The following is an 18,315-nucleotide window of genomic DNA, read 5'->3' as shown; positions in this document are numbered from 1 at the left end:
CTCAAAGCTTGATTGGTCTGTTGATGTTTTAGCACAGGAAGTGTATGGGTGTGTTTCCGAGGGGAGGGTCTAAAGCTACAACGACGAACTTCCCTGAAGACGCCGGTGAGTTGTCCTGCAAAATTTTGGTTTAAAAATACAAAAATTGACTTAAATATGTCTGTCTGATAGCTAATCTTTAGAAGGACGCAACATGAGCAATTAGGTAGTTGTCTGTCTATCTTTACTGGACGAGTGAAACAGCAGTTAAAACTAAGGTTAGCCAGTCTGTTAGTCGCTAACCTTGGGCTTGGATGGAAATGCTGATATTTGGGAATAACTTTCTCAAAGTGTTGCTACTGACTTGTAATGTAAAGGCACTGGCAAGATTTAAGGTGTTGAGACGTGCAAAAGTGAGAGCACAGACAGGGTGATGTCACAACAAAGTAGACAAGATAGCGGTTAACGTGTTTTAACAAGAGAAAGATAGTAAAATGGTACAAAATGATCATTTTTTTCCTCTGAATACTGCATTGCTGTTGAGATTACAGAAGCATAGACACGTACATACAATGTCTTTTTTTAAAAAGAACATTGCTGGCAGGTGATTTCTAAGTATTTTGTCTTTGAGTAAATGTAAATAGTTTGTCATTGTTTCAGCCCTGATTTGTTTGAAATAATTAGTTGAATATTTTCGTTTTTTATTTTCCATTTGCTATTTCATTAGCTTGACCAAAGGCAAACTAATTCAGTCTGATACAACAGTTTTGCAATAAATCATGTCTTCATGAATGTTTCAATGTTGAGTTTGTGTAGAAAGGTGTTGTTTCCACTTTGGTCGTTTTGGAGGCTGTAGTTTGTGGTGCTTTGAATTGTATTGTGCTGGGAGTTTGTATTACCGAGGATAGATTACATATTAGTAACATGTTTGAGTAAAACACAATACAATAGTTCAACAGTACCAGTGTCCACAATGACCAAAAACCTGAATCACCTCTCTTAAATAGCCCAAACTTAACCTGAACATTGCAATCTTCATGAAGGAAGGATTTATTGCAGGGCTGTTGTATCCGTATGCATTTGTTTTAGCTGTGTCCCTAATAAACTAATAGCTGATAGTAATTTGAAATCTAGTATGATGAATTCAGAAAATTTCTAAATAGTTGTGTGTGAATGATTATATTACCGTTATTTGAATTGCTGAGCTGGTTGTAATAAAATATATGGCATGCCAACTGCTAGAAAGTAACACAAGTGAAACAAATGAAGGGATTGCATCAGCTGGAACAGATTAGCCTAACAATTCACCTCTCATAGCCGGAGTATTTGCTTGCACTGTGAGTCATACACTCCTAAACAGGCATGTGCAGAGTTGAGTAGGCCAAAGTCAAAAGCTGTGATTAGTGCTGACACAATCTGTCCGTATGCCAGTATTGAAGTGCAAGATAAACTTCGATATGCATGCAATACAAAGGTTTATATGAGAATGCAATGTATTTGTAATAACCACAGAATTTCTTGTCCAGACAGTGCTTGCACATACGAAGGATGGAGTTGAGGCCACTTGTTATGTGCTTTGCTCTCTGTGTGGTTTACGCCACCAGCAAACCCACAGAGAAGAAGGACCGTGTTCACCACGATGAAACCCTCAGTAACCGAGAGCACGATGATGCGGAGAACTTTGACTATGACCATGAAGCATTTCTGGGACAGGAGGAGGCCAAGACCTTCGACCAGCTCACACCAGAGGAGAGCAAGGAGAGGCTCGGGTAATTTTACATGCCAGGACAGACTGTGTGAATCTGTTGAATTATTAGGGATATCTGAAGTCTTGCAAATTCTTTTACAGACATAATGGTAATAACTTTTCTAGTGGAATACATGTATTATAGTTTTTGCATTACTGTGGTAATGACCTTGTGTCACTTCGGAGGAACTGTACCGCTCCCTGAGGTGAAACAACACTAGATAATGTGATGGAACATCCTGAATGTTTGAGATTTCCGTCATTTCTCTGCAGCATGTTGGTTGAACGTATAGATGAGGATAAGGATGGCTATGTGACAGTTGAGGAGATGAAGAAGTGGATCAAGCATGCCCAGAAGAGATGGATCTACGATGATGTTGATCGACAATGGAAGAGTCATGACCTCAACGGGGATGAAATGGTGTCCTGGGAGGAGTACAAGAACGCCACTTATGGATACATTCTTGGTATGAGTGCAGACAATTTTTATTTTATTCATTTCAATGTATCCCAATAGCATTGCCTGCATACTCGATGGACAAAGACACAAATGAGCTTTTCCACACTTGAGCACACACACACACACACACACACACTATACAAAGCTGTGGCCTCTGACTTGCAGATGACCCTGACCCAGATGATGGCTTCAGCTACAGACAGATGATGGCTCGTGATGAGAGAAGATTCAAAATGGCCGACCAAGACAATGACATGAAAGCCAACAAGGAGGAGTTCACAGCTTTCCTTCACCCCGAGGAGTATGACCACATGAAGGACATTGTAGTGCTGGTGAGTCACAAACACACACACTCACAGGTGTTGAAACTAGCACTATCTTTTATGTCCCTTCTCACTGCCCGGTGTTCTTTCTTTTCTATAGGAAACAATGGAAGACATTGACAAGAATGGAGATGGTTTAATTGATCTGGATGAGTACATAGGTGAGTTGTCATAGTCTAGTGTCTTATGAGCATCATTAGTTTGTGCCACAGGATTTTGGGTTGTTATTGGTGGCAACCCAAGACCGATGGAGAATACAAAGTTGAAAATACAAGAACAAATGAGCATATGTAAAAGTTTGAGGAACCCTGATGCAACATGCCTGTTGTGTAATGTGTTAGGCCACTACAAACATTAAAAATACTTGTACAAAGAATCATTGCAACATCAACACCCTCTCTTACTCAGTCCGCCCTATCTTTTTTTTGTACTCTAGGTGACATGTACAACCAGGAGGGAGACTCTACAGAACCAGAGTGGGTGAAGACAGAGAGGGAGCAGTTCACTGAATTTAGAGACAAAAACAAAGATGGGAAGATGGACAAGGAGGAGACCAGAGACTGGATCCTGCCCAATGACTACGATCATGCTGAGGCTGAGGCCAAACATCTGGTCTATGAGTCAGATGCAGACAAAGTATGTACAGTAAAAGTTTCAAAGGATTTCAAGTTTCAAAAGAAATGCACACTTATCATGAATTTTACTTCCTGTTTAATTCAAGAAATATTTAAAGGAAGCGGAACTGCACGTCTGAAAGCACACATGAATTTAGAAGCATGCTTATACATGCACACGAGTGAATGTGTGCACTGCAGGGCCACAAAATACTCACTAAATGGTAGATTTGTTAGATACTGCAATGGCAATGTAAAGCGCAATGAATTAGGGAAACACAGAAAATGATGTATATCTAGATCAAGACAACCATTTTGCTTTTATCACCTCACTCAATATGTTTGCGTATCATCTGCAGTTGCTTCTCAGTAAAGGCCAGCCAGTGGCACCTCTTGTCTTCCTGTGCTGGAAGAATTTGAGTATGCAGCAGGAAGTTAGCCAGCAAATACCAGAAGTCACTTTAGTTTTGGGCTCTTTTCTGATACTTTTGTTAGTCAGTTTAAGAAACTGCAAAACAGGGTCTGACTTAATTACAGCTCTAACCAAGCATAATAATTGCAAGACAGGCTTTCATCTCAGCTTTGCTGGTATTTCAGCCCTTTAGGACATGTTTATTATGAAATTAAGATGAGAAACGGCTGTTATTGTTCAGTGACACTAGTGCAAATCAAACAAGACATACCAAATACCTACAATAGCATAGCATTAAGTACATCTATATATGGGTAAGTTTAAAAAAAAAACCCGGTGTATTGATGCAAATACAAGGCTTAACATGTTTGTTACTCTCCTTCCAACAGGATGGCCGTCTGACTAAGGCAGAAATCGTGGAGAAGTATGACCTGTTCGTGGGCAGCCAGGCGACCGACTTCGGAGAGGCCCTGACTCGACACGACGAGTTCTAACATCCACCTGCTTCCAAAGACTTTGTGTTCATCTTGTGTACCCCAGCTTACTCCTCTGACAGTAGATGGGAGTATTTCAAACAAGATGAGCTCCTCGCCTAATCCAACGCCACGGACAATAATTTATTTGATTTCTTGAATGTTTCCAGTTGTACACACACTAACATTTCAAGGAACATGTACACGCTTGGCCAGTGTGTCCTTATGCTCAGCTGTGTGTAAGATTGGGATATATCACCAGCCTTTGCTCTGCTTCACCCCCACTATCCATCTCTTTGTCCACGTCAAGCGAAGGACAAATGGTGTTAGATGACACTTTTTTTTTTTGTTTGAAAGGATGTCTTTTATGAAATAGCCATGTTTTTGTTACGAAAACCTTGACAGAACAACAAGTTTAGACTTACAGTATACAGAGTGGTTGGCCATAGCATTTCTTTTTGCAATGCACTGGACTGTGAAGAGTAAAGCTGTTTTCTAGCCATTAGAATTTGTGCTACTCCTCCATGTAATCGGGCCCAAAACTGAAAATGCTAGTTGCTGATTCACTTGAACTTTGTTTTCATGTCATTATTGATCATTTACTGCGTAGTATAGGATGTTTGGAGCGAGGAGTACATATTAAATTTCAATGACAATGAAGACTATTTGAACTAGTGCAATACAGTATCATCAGAGGGACCATGCTGTGTTTGCTAAAATGGTCCCCAAAGCATCCATGTTGACACAAGCTGTGGGTCCTGTATAAGGACTCGTTGTGCTGTGTGTTAGTTGAAGGAATCAAGATGATGTTGGATGCTTTGTCCTCGAAGCTGCCTCCTTCTTTCTCATCACCTCACCTGTGTGTGTGTGCGTGCGTGCGTGCGTCCGTGTGTGTGTGCGTGCGTGTGTGTGTGTGTGCGCGTGTGGTGTGCGTGTGAGAGAGAATCTATGTGTGTACACAGTAGTTCTGATGACTGGCGCATCCTGTTGTTTGAGGTTACGTTTTGAGTTTTGTTTGATTCAGCTGAACTAACTCATTTTTGTGCCAAGCAAAAAATCTCTGTCCTTTTTTGTAAGCAGTTTGGAAAAAAATCCTTTCCCTTCATAAATATGTTTGTTATGCTTGTATTATCACTACCACCATTTATAACCACTGTTGATATTTTTTATGCTATACTGTATGTATATGACAATGTTTTTTTACAGGCTCACTGCAGCAACAAGCCTTTCACTAGTGACTTTACTGTAAATAAGTTGTTGGTCTGCAAACTGAGCACTCTAACAAGCAGGTCCAGTTTTTGTGATTGAGAGGAATGTCTCATTAAAAACAACAAAATAGGAGCCATTAGTCTGCTGTATTCTTTTGACTTGATGTGCTGGTTGTGAAGCATTCTTTACATGGCTGTTGCTATTACAAATATAATGGTGTTCTTCATGCCTTAGCCAAGCTATTATTCTCAGAAGTTGTTTCTGTGGAAAGCTAAACATGCCAACATATTGGGTTTTTTGTCACCTAAAAATGCTTTACATTTCTTACAAATATTTTTTTCCCAGGCTTCTGCCTCTTTAAGGAAATGCTCTGTTTCCTGGTTTCCTTCAGGCCGTTGACCCACTGATCTCTGCATTGTTGTGTCACTCTTTTCCCCTCACCATTGCTCTCAGGAGAGTATTTTGTTTCCCAAATCTGTCCTGAATAAATCAAGCATTAACAATCTAAATCTACAGACACTCAAAAGTGTAACAGTTGAATACACATATAATGCTTGTGGTCTATTGTTAAGGCATGTCACCTATACATACAGCATTAAGGAATTGAAGCTTGGGACTTTTTCTTTAACCAATTCACATCTCACTACATGTCGCACTTATGTTACCTTTTGTTTCAATATACCCAGATAAAGTTTAATGTACAAGCAGCTTTCTATTTGTAACTGCTCATGTAGTCAAGCAGTTTAGGGCCTAACTCACCCTTATTCATCACCAAAACACATCTGCAAATTGAAACTTTTGATCATCTCAACTTTCCTATCTTTCTTAAACAAAGATGGTGAACATGGTCACATACTAGCACTACATTTGAGTAACAGAGTTAAGCATCTGTTTCTCAAAAAGATAAAATAAGAGCTTTAAAAAAAAAATTGCCTACTGCTTGGCAAAAAAGATTTTTAAATTCTTGTCTAATAACTTTTGGGTTTTTTCAGACATCACCAGCTGTTTATCTTTGTGAAATTAAAGCTTAGTCTGTGTAGCTGAGGATCCTGCCATAGTTTTTGGGCAGAAATATCTTCACCCTATAACCATTTTGAATTTTATTCCTAATAATCATCATCTTAATCATCTGAATCAGCAGGTCAATCAGCACAGTTTCACTTGAATAACTTCTCATGGGTCAATGTTTCAGTCAAACAATAACTTTACTCATGTTCAAAGAAAAAACTGAGGCAGCTTGTAGAACAGGCATAATAAAACATTTAACGCTGCAGTACGCTATGTAAAGGTTTTGAACATACAGTACCCTGCAGCTATTGAAAGAGTAATTCTACACAGAACCACACAGCTGCTGGACGATTCTCAGTGAATTCAAATGGTCGAACATTCCATACTCTCGTGATGTCATAAAAGGTGTTTTACTATTGACAGCTGAAAAAGAAACACCCACTGTGACATCACAGATGTCAATTTGTGCAATTGTTACCGTGGTTGAATATGCTATATTGTTGAAAAATGTATCATACTTTATACATAGTAATTGATTTTTTTTAACCATGCCTTGTGCATTCGAGGTCACTCATCCCTGTTTTTCTATGAACGTAACAGCATAGTGTATTATAATTAATCAATATTAATGTGTGTTGTTAGGTGTTTTTTTAAGTGTTTTCATACAGTATACAGTGTGTGAACATATGCATGTTTTTCCTTATGTGGCCCCTGTGCTGTGTATCTTAGTATTCTGTCCTCTTCCAAGTCTCACCAGTACCTACAGCACAGCAGAACCAGACAGTAGCGTTTCTTTCTTGCTCCGCTGTCTGTCATCCACCTTCACCTTACCTCCTCCATGCTCTGTCATCCGTCCTTACTTACTAAATGTGATAAAAATGGGATTGCAACGAGCCATCACTCTGAGCAGCTCTTCTTCGTCCGGCTCTAACTCATCATCACTGTTCTTGTCTGCATCCTCATCCCCCACCTTGCGGCTGTCCTGGGTGTTTCCTGAGTTCATTGAGGGTCTTCTGTCCTGAGATGGACTACCTGCATCTGCACCTGGGAGTTCTGATTGGTCTGTTTGGTCCAGTGACGTGGAGGGTCGGTCTACCTCTGTGCTTAGAGTCATAGATGTTCGCTCTGGTGTGACTGGAGGTGTATCAAGGGGGGACGTATCTATATGTACCAGCTTGGCTTTTACAGGTGCATGCTCTGGGGTGGGTGGGGGGTTGCTCGTCTGCTCGGGGAGGGGGGAGGACAGTGAAGGTGAATGTGGGGGTGTCTTCACACGAGGTTTGCAGAAGGGTTTGTCTATTTCTGCTGAAGCAATTGGGGTGTCACTGCATGGAGCACTGGATTGAGAGGAGGGGCTGGTGGCAGGGTCAGCAGGGTCATCACTGGTGCCTGTTTGCGAAGTTTGTGAATCAGGACAGGTTAAAGGTGGAGTGCTAGTGCCATCATGGGTTTCAGGGTTAGGACTGGTGTTGCGTAGTGCCTCAGTAGGGTCCAGGGATGTAGCAGGTGCTGCGTCAAGGTTTTCTTTGGGAGATGCAGCATCTTGAGCCATGTGTGTCGGGCTTACATCCACAGTGGGTGAACTAGAGGAGCTTTTGGGTGGTGCAGAAACATTGTTACTGAAGTCCACAGGGATGCACACACTTTCAGTGGGGATGAAGCTTATGTCAGGTGCAGCAGTTGTTTTAGGTGGAACAGGTCCTTGGAAGGAAGGGGGGTCTTGGTGGGTGTAGAGGCCAGGTTTCTCAGGGAAGCTGAAGGACGGATTGTAGGTTCCATACTCTTCATTGTTAAAGGGTACTTCGTCCATGTGTGACATGGCACTGCGGTGACTCACCTGAGGAGAGAGCACAGTCATTGAGTCAATATTTGTAAAACATACTGTAAGGCCATGTTTTTTTTAACCATCAGTGGGGATGGTTGGGTAAGTGGAATGAGGGTTGTGGCTACAGCATGATGTAACACAGCTAAATGCTAATGTCAACATGTGCATATGCTTACTGTGACAATGCTAATATGGTGATGTTAAGCAGGTATAATGTTTACCATGTTCCCCATCTTACTTTATCATATTAGCATGCTGACATTTGTGAATTGTTAGTTAATGTCATCAGTCTTGCAGGCATTTCATCATAAACCATAGTATTGGACAGATTACAATTTTGACCCCTATAACGTTCTAAAGGAAAAGTTAGGGGATCACCAAAGTTATAATTCATCTTGAGGGAAACATGGATGTGTGTACAATGGCACTCTATCTATCCATTAGTTGTCTATACATTTTACTCAAAAGCCCCACATGTCAACGTCATGGCGGCACTAGCTGAAAAGTCATCAAAGGATCTTCAAAGTCATTATTATACATCATCATCTTTTTGTGCCAATCCATTCAGTGGAGGTCGAGAAGTGAAAGCTCTGACCTGCTAGAGGTGCTAGAGATAAAATCAGGGGATCATCAAACTCAGTAGGATTAATCGATTCTTGGCACCAAATTTCATGGCAATTCATCTGATAGGTGTTGAGATATTTTAGTCTGAACCAAAGTGGTGGACTGGCTGTAACAACATTATTGCAAAGAAGACTGTCTAACCTTGAGGGACAATGCATTATTGAATTACTAAATTAATCAGTATCTGAATGAATGAATTACTGGATGTTACTTTCCAGATTTATGAAGTACCTTGCATCTTCAAATATAAACTATTATTTATTTTTAATAAAAATTAGGGAAGCTCACATTTATTAGCTCACTGGATCAAATTTATAACTGTTCTACACCAAGTAATCATACAATGAATGGTTTATAAAATAGTAGTTTATAAAGGAATGGGACAGGAAATCAGGACAAAAGTGAAGAGGAGCTACAAGAGAATATAAATAACTCACCAGTTGGAACCACCGTAAACTCTGTGGGAACACATACAGTAGGGATTATTTCTGAACTTATTTATATTAACATCCTGCTAAATATGAACTGAAATTAGTCATAAATGATCTCACCACATTGGGGTGTTTGCCCTGGGCAACGCAGCCTCTCTGCAGTGGGTCCCTCTTTCCCTTGCGTTTCTTCTTCAGCCACATCACCACAGACAAGGTACATCCAAGCATAGTCATGAGTACCACGCTCAGGAACAACGCTTTGCCTACAGTACAGCTTATCAGGCGTTCATCTCCCAGTGGACTATGAGGGACTGCAGTGTGCACAGACAGACATACATAGTTTTATATACTGAGTCTGCAGGCTCTGCAACAATAGTGTATGCATCTAAGTGTGTGTCCTTACTTGATTGTCCTTCAGATAACACCTCAACCACTACAGTAGTAAAGGTGGCATCACCTGACTCCTGGTCTATAGCCGTTACCTGCAAAGTATTTTGACTGTTTATCACATCATCTTTTTTATGTCTTTATTTATTATGAGATTTTGATGAAAAAAACAATGAGGTAGTGCAATACAGTGAAGTGGCTTCACCCAAAGTGTAGCACTGTATAAATATTCAGTAAAATAATGTTTTTGTTGTTGCAACAGGACACTTGAAATGTTTTTTGCTAACTTAAATTGTGCATGCTTTGCATTTCTGCTGATCATTTTCCAAAACAGATACCAAGTTTTTATTTGGATTTACTTTTCAACCTTCCAGTTGCAGTTGCACAGAAACAGCTATTAATGGTTTTTCTTACTGCCTTTGTATAATTATACTATGGTTAATTATTTTGCTCTGCATGTCAAAATACTGAGTATTATTACTTATAGGATGTTCTATTGTTTGCTCTTAATCACCTTATCAACCTAATGATGGACTCACTATCTCAGTCAGCTTTAATGCAATGTAGGAAATAAATCTAAACACTTACAGTATTTAAATGAAAAGAGAATGCCACATGTACGCTAACATAATGTAAAGTTTACATGAAAACATGAAAAATCACCAATATGGCCCATTTTAATGCAAGGGATGAGGCTCACCTCTAGAGTGTGTTTCTGTTTTGGTTTGAGATGATCGGTCCTGGCGATCAGGAGTCCCTCATGTGTGAATTGGTAGATGTCTGTGTAATTGGATGTAGGACTGAAGGTGAAGTAGAGCTTGGGGTTGACACCCTGTCAGTTTGTGGAGAAAAGGAAGTGGTAACAGAAAATTAAACAGATATGAAACTGCATTGATCATTTTGCAGCATGATTGTACTGTATGTGTAGCAGCACATACATGGTTAAAATCCTGGTCTTGTACATGTAACATCAGTGCTCTGCTGCCATAGGTGTTGACCAGAGAGGCGGGGCTCTTTCCAGCAGTTACAAAGCCATGATATTGAGCCTTATCAAACTGTGGACGAAAGTGGTTCACTGCCAGGACTCGGACCAACACTGTAGCAACAGAGTACTTCCTGGGGTCATCATCCTGGTATGCCTGGGTGAGAGACGCAGAGAGAGCAGGGAGAATGGTATTGTGAGTATGAAAGAAAAGCTGATATCTTTTAAATCTGCTGTTAAAATGTCTTACCATGACCTGAAGATGCAGCGCTGGAGTAGTGAGTCTGTCTCTCACCCCCCGAGTCAGTTTCACCTCCGCTGTCTCTTTATCCATCAGGAAACGGCCGTCGTCGTCTCCTAGCATGAACACAAATGCATGAACACAGTTACAGATGTAAACATGGCAAAACACAGCACATTTTAAATATTAACTTGCATCATTATGTGTGGTACCTGAGAGAATGGAATAACTTAGTGGAGAGCTGAGTCCTCTGTCTCCATCCACTGCATGAATGGGACCAGGAGAGAAGTCCAGCACAATGTCCTGCAATGTGACACACATTTGGTGCTTTACCAGTCAGATGCTCAAAGCACCGCACCTTATTGTCACAGTAAATGTTAAGACCGTGGCCAGAACTATAGTTTTGACAGAAACTGAATTCCGGATGATCTCAGAGGGTTTTCAGAGTGTGAGTTAGAACTTATAATGCAATTACACAATGTCAAAGTCAGTATGAATGCTGTATTATGTCAAATCACAAATACGACCGATCTGCAATTTACAAGTCTAGATATAACATAGCCACATCACAGGTGTGCCTAAGAATGATTCCAGTTCAGTATTGTTGGCAAGTAACAGCTGTGTTGATGGGATATTTACATTTTCAGTTAAGTTAAATACCCATAAAACCTATTACAAACCAATTGTATTATCACAAAAATGCATATTTGATATGGAAAACACAACCCAGGGTAATATATGGACATCCTACAGTATATAACACTGGTTACCACTGACCTCTTCCCCCTCTGTGACGTTGACTGTGTACATGGGGCTGATGCAGATGCGACTGGTCTCATCTTGGAGAAGTAGCATGCAGGGCAGGAACTGTGGGTACTGGTCATCTCCATCCAGGATGGTGATGGTGATGTTGGTGCTAGTGTTGAAGCGCTCAGCAGTGCTCATTTCCTGAGATAATGACAAGTCAAGTTTCCTTTAGAGGATATTACACTGGTCAAGCATGTTTGATGGAGAAATGGATGGATACATGAACTGACGTATAGTTGAAATGATGATGAAATCATGACGTAAGGATGGATGATAGAAGAGGAATTTAATTGCTTAGATAAATGTATGTCAAAAAAGGAAATGTGTGCAGCGTACCGAGGCATAGATAGTGACAGTAAGCTGAGTTTTGGTCTCATAGTCTAGAGGCTTGCCCAGGATCACCTCTCCACTGTTTGGGAGCTCAACCTTGAAGTACTCTGCATCAGGCTGCAGAACACACACAACAACATAAACAGTAATGCAGTGACTGTGTGTACAGTACGTGCACTGTTAAGAGTGTAAAGAGTATAGGAAAAAAACTCACTGATGTTTGGTCAATAGAGTAAATGATCTTGTCGTTATCTGCATCTGTGGCCTGGACAGTGAAGACCACAGTATTCACTGGAGTCAGCTGGAAATCAACACAAACAGACAGGCAGACAGGAAGCACTTCAGACAGTAGTAGTAATATTTCAATCTTGTTATTTTTTCTGTATGCATGCGCAGGTTTGTGCACATGTGTTTGTGAAAGTGTCATACCTCACTGATAATAAGAGAGTGGACAGTGTTTTCTGCAAACACAGGTGAGTTATCATTCTCATTAATAATCTCCACCATGATCCTGTAGACACTCTACAACAACAGCAAGAAAGAAAAACATATAAAGATTTGGATATGGGATTACACATTGAGGAATCATGAGTAAAATGATGGGATGAAGTGTACCTGGAGTGTGTCCTCCTCATAACATGACAACTCAGCCATTAGGACAGGGCCCTGGGCCTGAGAGGCACAGAAAACATGAAAAGATATGATAAAATATTTTAACACAAGTACTGTAATCACATACTCACAAACTGATTTATTAAAATCCCTTTAACGAAACCAGGCTAGTGCCAAGACACTGACACAGAAAAACTCTTAATTTCTGTAGCACCTGTGACAAAATAAAGGTATAAATTATATTTTATTTTCTCTGAGGGTGGGACGGGAATCCTGAAAACCTAAGTAATGAAAGTGAAAGTAAAAAATTGTTTTAAATAAGAGACAAATCTGAGTGAGAAATTGAGTAATTTCAGTTATAAACTAAGAATTTAATGTAATATATGGGATATCATAGTGTAAAGGCCGTTATGGATGGTAAAAAGTGTCGCGAGAGTACAGATACCAAATTCCTGATTTCTGTTGATTGATTGGGTTAGACAGATGTCACCTGTGGTGATTGGCAGGGGGTGCGGAAGCAGAGGTCAGAGGGGGAAGGCATGACATGCAACCAAGAAAAGAAAAGGGTGCCAGTGTCGTTAGACCAACCTGGAGAAACCGTTGCTAAACTCGACTGCACGTTTCCTCATTAAAAAAGTTTATTGGGGCGAGTGTTTGTGCAGGTGTGTTTGGGGTAACGTTAGCCAAAAAATGAACTGCATATCAGAGGACCGCGGGCCGGACGAGAAGGACCAGGTGCACCTGAGATTCACCGCTGCTGTTGCCTGGTTTTCTTCATGGCCGTCCGCAGAGGAGAGGATTCTCCAGCTGAACTGTGAGTTTTACCTGATTCTATCTGCCGCACCGCAGGCCTGCAACGGTTTTTTATTTTTAGATATTTTGTACTATATATATATTTTTTAAGTCAATTAACAGTGGTATATTTGGCTAAGTAATTTCCTTGTTTATTATTGTAAATATAATTTTGGTTTAATTTTTAGAGCACTGTTTATTTAGGCTTCTGTTTATTTATTTTAAAGGGCTCTAATTTGTGTTATTTTTTGTATTTAAATGTTTAAAGGGCAAATATTTGTTATGTTGCCAAACTTTAAGTAAATATCCTTTTGCCTTTTTATGAAGTTGTCTGGGGTCAGGTAATCTAAATACCAGAAGTTTCTAAGCTCAAGAGGGGCTGCACAGTTTTTTTGGTTATCATTGAGTACTATTAGTGCACTCAATACAGGTAAACCTTTGGGGTAGCTACCTTAATACAAAACGGACCCAAAAACCACCCCATCAGTTAGCCTGCAGCATCCGAGTCATATTGAAGAGCAATGGGTTTCTAATGCTTAATTATATCTTAAAAGAACATGAAATTGAAATTGTTTCAAGCTATTTTCAAAAAATAAACTCAGGTTTCATGAATTTCATGAACTTGTTTCATATTTGTTGGGCACTCTCACATTGGCCTACTCTCAATGTGTTTTTTGTTTACCTGCATTTACCTAACTTAATGTCATATAAGTGTACTGTATAATTGTATGCAATATTAAATTTATATCACTGTTTCTAGTGTTCTCTACTATTATATGTAAACCAAACAATATAAAAGGCATTAGAGCACAAAACACACTTTATGTATTTATCACTCTTTGGTTACAACATAGAAAATGCACATCCCAATATTTTATCAAGTGTATTGAGAAGAAAGTCAGATTTTGAGAGGGAGGCAGCCACACACTAAACAGATGCTCTCATTGTGTTGAACAAAGCATGGACTTGATAAGTATACTTGATAAAGATGAAAGGTTGAAACTTTGTAGCAAGTCTGAATGTTGTTAGTCTAAACATTTTTCAAAGATGGAGTGACAGAATTAGATAGACTGGGAGACAGAGAGAGAGACTGCTAATCTGGTTGACCCTTTAACAGCTGCCATGATGTAAGACAGCTGGCTGGCAAGAGGATGACGGTAAGAGAGATTGTGTTCGGTCCAAGGACGAGGTTACGAGGTTCAATCTCTGATTGTTTGTTCTAAACTTAGGTAGGCCTCCAACTTCCTCATTGCTGCCCCACACTATAACAAAAGTTCCTACAGACTCAAAGAAATTTGATTTTGCACACATAAAATCCATAACCCTTGAATTATGTTCCTGGCTTCCTGATTATAAGAAATATCCAACACAAAGATCAGCATGTTTCAGGGGATATATCCTAAGAAATTACCTCTCGGTCAAGAACCTTGTCATCTGATGAGTTCAGACGGATGTGTCTTTCATCCAAGAAGAACCAATCAGCATCCTTTCCATCCAGGATCCATTGTACCTCCTCCATTGTGGTGTCAGCCATGAGCTCTGCAACAATTTCTCCCGAAAGGCTGTTTTCTCTTATTGTCGCAAATACATCCTGACCATCCAGACATCCACCCCACCCTGACATTCCTGTGTAAAGGTACACACAGATGCATATGCAAAGGGTTGGAAACCCATTCATTTTGGCCAAGAGCCAAACTTTAATAGGAACAAATGTAAAATAGTTCTACCTGTGGCTGTGTGCAGACATAGGAGGACCAGCAGTGAGCAGACTAGAGCCTTGGCCTGACACAGAGTCCATTTCAGTTCATTGAGGGCCATTCCTGGGCTCGGTCAGGCCTCAGGAACTAGTTCTGTCTGAGTGAAGAGAGAGAAAACGAGCAAATACTATTAACTAAACAGGGTTATCCTTTCATCTTCTACAGTAAAAATTAGTGGGTTAGAGTGGGCTTTACTCTGTGCCTTGATGGCAGCATGTCTTAAGAATCATCATTCAGTTAAGACCCTCTCCTAATGTACAAATACACCCATAATTCCTTTTAATCCCCTCTACATGGGTTTCTGCCTTGCTTTCCCCTGTCTGACAGAGCTCGACCAGTAGATTAGTAGCCTACTGTCATTCCTCTCTTCATGTTTCTCTGACTTGGTTACTCTTTTTACCTTTATCTGTCAAGTTCTGCAGACAGGTGCTATGCCAACTGTAGACTCGCTTGTTAATCTGTTAAGACTGACAATACTTAGTATAGACCCTCCGATTTATACACTTCCTGTTGCCGTGGCTTTCTAAAGGTTGGATCTGTTGAGAAACGTGACTCTATTTCTCGACCACAAAATTGAGTACGTGTCTATCATGCTTTTCCGAGTCTCTGGCTGCACTGGTGTGTGTGTGTGTTTGTGGGAATATGTATTTGAGTGTAGAGGGGGTGGCGTGGTCAGACATAGCAGGACCTGGGGTCACTTCTTACTAAAACGATAACAGTGATTCTAATGCAAGGTAAACGAACACATACATTCTTTCTGTTACTGACTCAACTGAATCTGTGTTATCATCAATGTGAACGCATAGACCATCTATCCGGTTGTTCAGCTGACTGACCTGTTGTTGTCAAATCCTCTGCAGCACGTCTGTCAGTCTCCATATCCTCCTGACTTGTGATGGAAGCAGCATCTCTGATTCTCAAACAAAAAACCACCGAAAAAAAAAAACACTCAAAAAGCCACGCTGAAGCTTTTAGGAATAAACAAAGTGACAACAACAACAGATAACACTGGCCTCACACACCCACACACAATAATGCACACATTGACCCCCCTCCCCATACACATTAAAAAGCAGACAGCAGCTTATGGTGTGTATCCTGGGATAAACGTCAGCTCAGAGGCTAAAGCCGGGGGGTGGGGCTTACCTGGTCAGGAACAAAGACTGAGCCAATCAGATTAGAGATAGCAAGAACCTGGCAGTGAGGTTAGAGACTGGGGTCACAAGTGAATTTAAGAGATTTGTCTGGTACAAAGACACTTGACCTTCATAAACATTTTGTCATGCAAGTGAAGCTCAACAGTCAGAGTGTCCAGTCAGCTGTTGTTCAAGCTGCAGTTTCTGTGTTACAGAGCATAAACAGAAATGTCATTTTGTTTAGTGAATTACGTCCTGACAGCTTGTATCATACTTTAAATGCACATGTACATTTCGGGGTATCATAAAGAGTCTGAGCATGTGCTTTAGCTACACAGCTTGCGCCTGTTGGATTTGCTCAATTAGCAATGTGTGACAACTAATGGGGCCTGACAAGGGATTAGCTATCAAACATCGGCTGTTCACCTTCTGAAGATTAACCCACATCCTTTTACACACTTGTCCCAGCATGCACAGGCACATACACACACACACATACACACAAACACACAAGGACACACTTAGAGGAGTGTGTCTCCACATATCTTTAGGGCTCCTGTGATGAAAGAAATCGTCTGGCTCCAGGAGAAATGTTTTGGTTAGTGCAGATGTGAGTGGGTTCCATTGTCAAAGAAAAGCCGGGGGGGGGGGCTCAGAAGAGTTTAAACACTAAAGTGTGCCTCAGGAAAAAAAAGGTAGAACACTGTTCAGTCTGTGTCCCTGAGAGAGAGAGAGAGAGAAAGAGAGGACAAACATTACTCAGAGTATAGAGATGTTTAAAGATGATATTTCAAGATGCACCAACAATATTGAGCTGAGACACAGATACTGTTCTTGTACTTTGGTTTATTTTTTTGTTGTTGTTATTACTTTGCCATAATACACTACAGTTAACAATGTTGGACAAGATTAATCTCACCACCAGGCTCACAGACATGGTTGTTTGTATGTGTCTGCTGTGATTGGACATGACCACTGGATGTCAGCAGAGAGGTTGTTAAAAAAAGATGAGTTTGATAGATAACAGCTGGCTTTGACAACTACATCATCTGAACATCTGTTACTTTTTCCAGAATGTGTGTATTTCTTTTTTTTCTTGTAATGATGTTACTTGACATGACTATCAATAAAAACTGAGGCGAACATTTCTTTAAGACTGTTGATTCAAATATATATGTAGAAGCTGTTTGGAGTATAACTCAAACTTTATACTCACACATGAAACATTTAGACGTACATATTTAAGCAGATGAAATGGAAATGTGTTTTGTTTCCTTAGTGCAATAATGTGTGTATATGTAAAAATTTCATGGGCAGAGCGCAGTTTGCATGGTGCAATAAATAATGAAATGTTATATGAAGTATTAAGATACTTTGTAAATGTAGTCTGCTGACTACTTTTGCACATCTACCAAAGACAGGCCAGGCCTACCATTAATCTGTTTCTACACAAGAGAAAAGGCTGCACACAATGTGGAAATGAAAGCAGCTGCTTGTTCCCATCAGTCTTCCTCCCGGAGGCATTTCTGATTTTGAAGATTTTTGAGTAAATGACTACTATCATTAAGTTCAATTCTACATCAAAAACTGAATTGCTTCACGTATCTAGTTTCTGCGACTTTATCAAAGTCATAAATCTGTCGTCTCAGCCTGGAAGTGCGATGCCGCCCAGAGGGACTGGGTGTATGTTGAAAAAACCACCAAGGCAAAGAGAGCAAGTCCTGTGGAGAAACGTTTCAAATGTAAACATAATAATCACAATTACAGCCGCACACCAAACAGGATGAGGTTTTTTTTTTGTTTGGACACTGTGGTGTGGTTGGACAGATGGTGGGAAGACTTTAAAATGAAATCTGGTATTTGAATGTGTCTCTCATTCTGCTTTAAGTGTGTTGCAGGAGCTTGCTTTAACAGTTAGAAAACCAAGACTCTCAAGTCTGCCTTATCCATCAGGAATACCTGGGTGTCATCACACCAAAAGCAATCCAACAAGACAGAGAGAAACATGTCTGTCTTTCTGTGTAGCAAATTTCAGAAGTATTGCTTATGAGGGTGGACTATGGAAACACAGCAGAGATGAGCAGGACAACAACATGAGGGAAAAATCTAGTTTTGTGGGGAGGCAGAACAGTGGGTTTTAACACTGGGACTGTGTCCAAAGCTGTG

The 18,315-nt window shown here is 40.3% G+C and overlaps 2 protein-coding genes across 3 annotated transcripts; one reads left to right on the top strand and one right to left on the bottom strand.

Moving 5' to 3' along the window:
* Window positions 1–21: 21 nt before the first annotated feature.
* Window positions 22–5,349, top strand: calub (calumenin b). 2 transcript variants are annotated; one of them, XM_023403878.2, is made up of 7 exons: window positions 22–105; window positions 1,506–1,748; window positions 2,000–2,193; window positions 2,352–2,518; window positions 2,610–2,670; window positions 2,946–3,145; window positions 3,925–5,349. In XM_023403878.2, the coding sequence occupies exons 2-7, from the start codon at window positions 1,528–1,530 to the stop codon at window positions 4,027–4,029; spliced, it is 948 nt and encodes a 315-aa protein (XP_023259646.1). In that variant the 5' UTR covers window positions 22–105; window positions 1,506–1,527; the 3' UTR covers window positions 4,030–5,349. The 2 variants fall into 2 exon arrangements, with proteins under 2 accessions (XP_023259646.1, XP_023259647.1); XM_023403879.2 differs by having other exon boundaries at window positions 49–105; window positions 1,510–1,748.
* Window positions 5,350–6,403: 1,054 nt separating this feature from the next.
* Window positions 6,404–17,551, bottom strand: LOC111653331 (uncharacterized). The gene is made up of 16 exons (XM_023403876.2): window positions 15,850–17,551; window positions 14,984–15,110; window positions 14,668–14,882; window positions 12,468–12,524; window positions 12,282–12,374; window positions 12,067–12,153; window positions 11,859–11,969; window positions 11,493–11,663; window positions 10,928–11,018; window positions 10,725–10,831; window positions 10,431–10,631; window positions 10,193–10,324; window positions 9,509–9,587; window positions 9,226–9,416; window positions 9,112–9,132; window positions 6,404–8,062 (listed from the first exon to the last, which is right to left on the bottom strand). Exons 2-16 carry the CDS (start codon window positions 15,072–15,074, stop codon window positions 7,082–7,084), a joined length of 2,628 nt encoding a protein of 875 aa, XP_023259644.1. The 5' UTR covers window positions 15,075–15,110; window positions 15,850–17,551; the 3' UTR covers window positions 6,404–7,081.
* Window positions 17,552–18,315: the final 764 nt, after the last annotated feature.

Source organism: Seriola lalandi, unplaced genomic scaffold, assembly GCF_002814215.2.
Source record: "Seriola lalandi dorsalis isolate HSWRI2012SDOR001 ecotype SW California unplaced genomic scaffold, Sedor1 jcf7180002054188, whole genome shotgun sequence".
Lineage (NCBI taxonomy): Eukaryota > Metazoa > Chordata > Actinopteri > Carangiformes > Carangidae > Seriola > Seriola lalandi.
This window is presented reverse-complemented; position numbering and strand designations above follow the sequence as displayed.

What these genes read in the sequence shown, in the direction of transcription:
- calub (XM_023403878.2), top strand. Translation starts at nt 1,528, where the DNA reads ATGGAGTTGAGGCCACTTGTTATGTGCTTTGCTCTCTGTGTGGTTTAC. An exon ending in TGATCTGGATGAGTACATAG is followed by an intron (nt 2,671 to 2,945) that starts GTGAGTTGTCAT and finishes TTTGTACTCTAG; the next exon opens with GTGACATGTACAACCAGGAG. An exon ending in ATGAGTCAGATGCAGACAAA is followed by an intron (nt 3,146 to 3,924) that starts GTATGTACAGTA and finishes TCCTTCCAACAG; the next exon opens with GATGGCCGTCTGACTAAGGC.
- LOC111653331 (XM_023403876.2), bottom strand. Translation starts at nt 15,074, where the DNA reads ATGGCCCTCAATGAACTGAAATGGACTCTGTGTCAGGCCAAGGCTCTA. An exon ending in ACTCTCTTATTATCAGTGAG is followed by an intron (nt 12,154 to 12,281) that starts GTATGACACTTT and finishes GTTGATTTCCAG; the next exon opens with CTGACTCCAGTGAATACTGT. An exon ending in AACAGAAACACACTCTAGAG is followed by an intron (nt 9,588 to 10,192) that starts GTGAGCCTCATC and finishes AATACTTTGCAG; the next exon opens with GTAACGGCTATAGACCAGGA.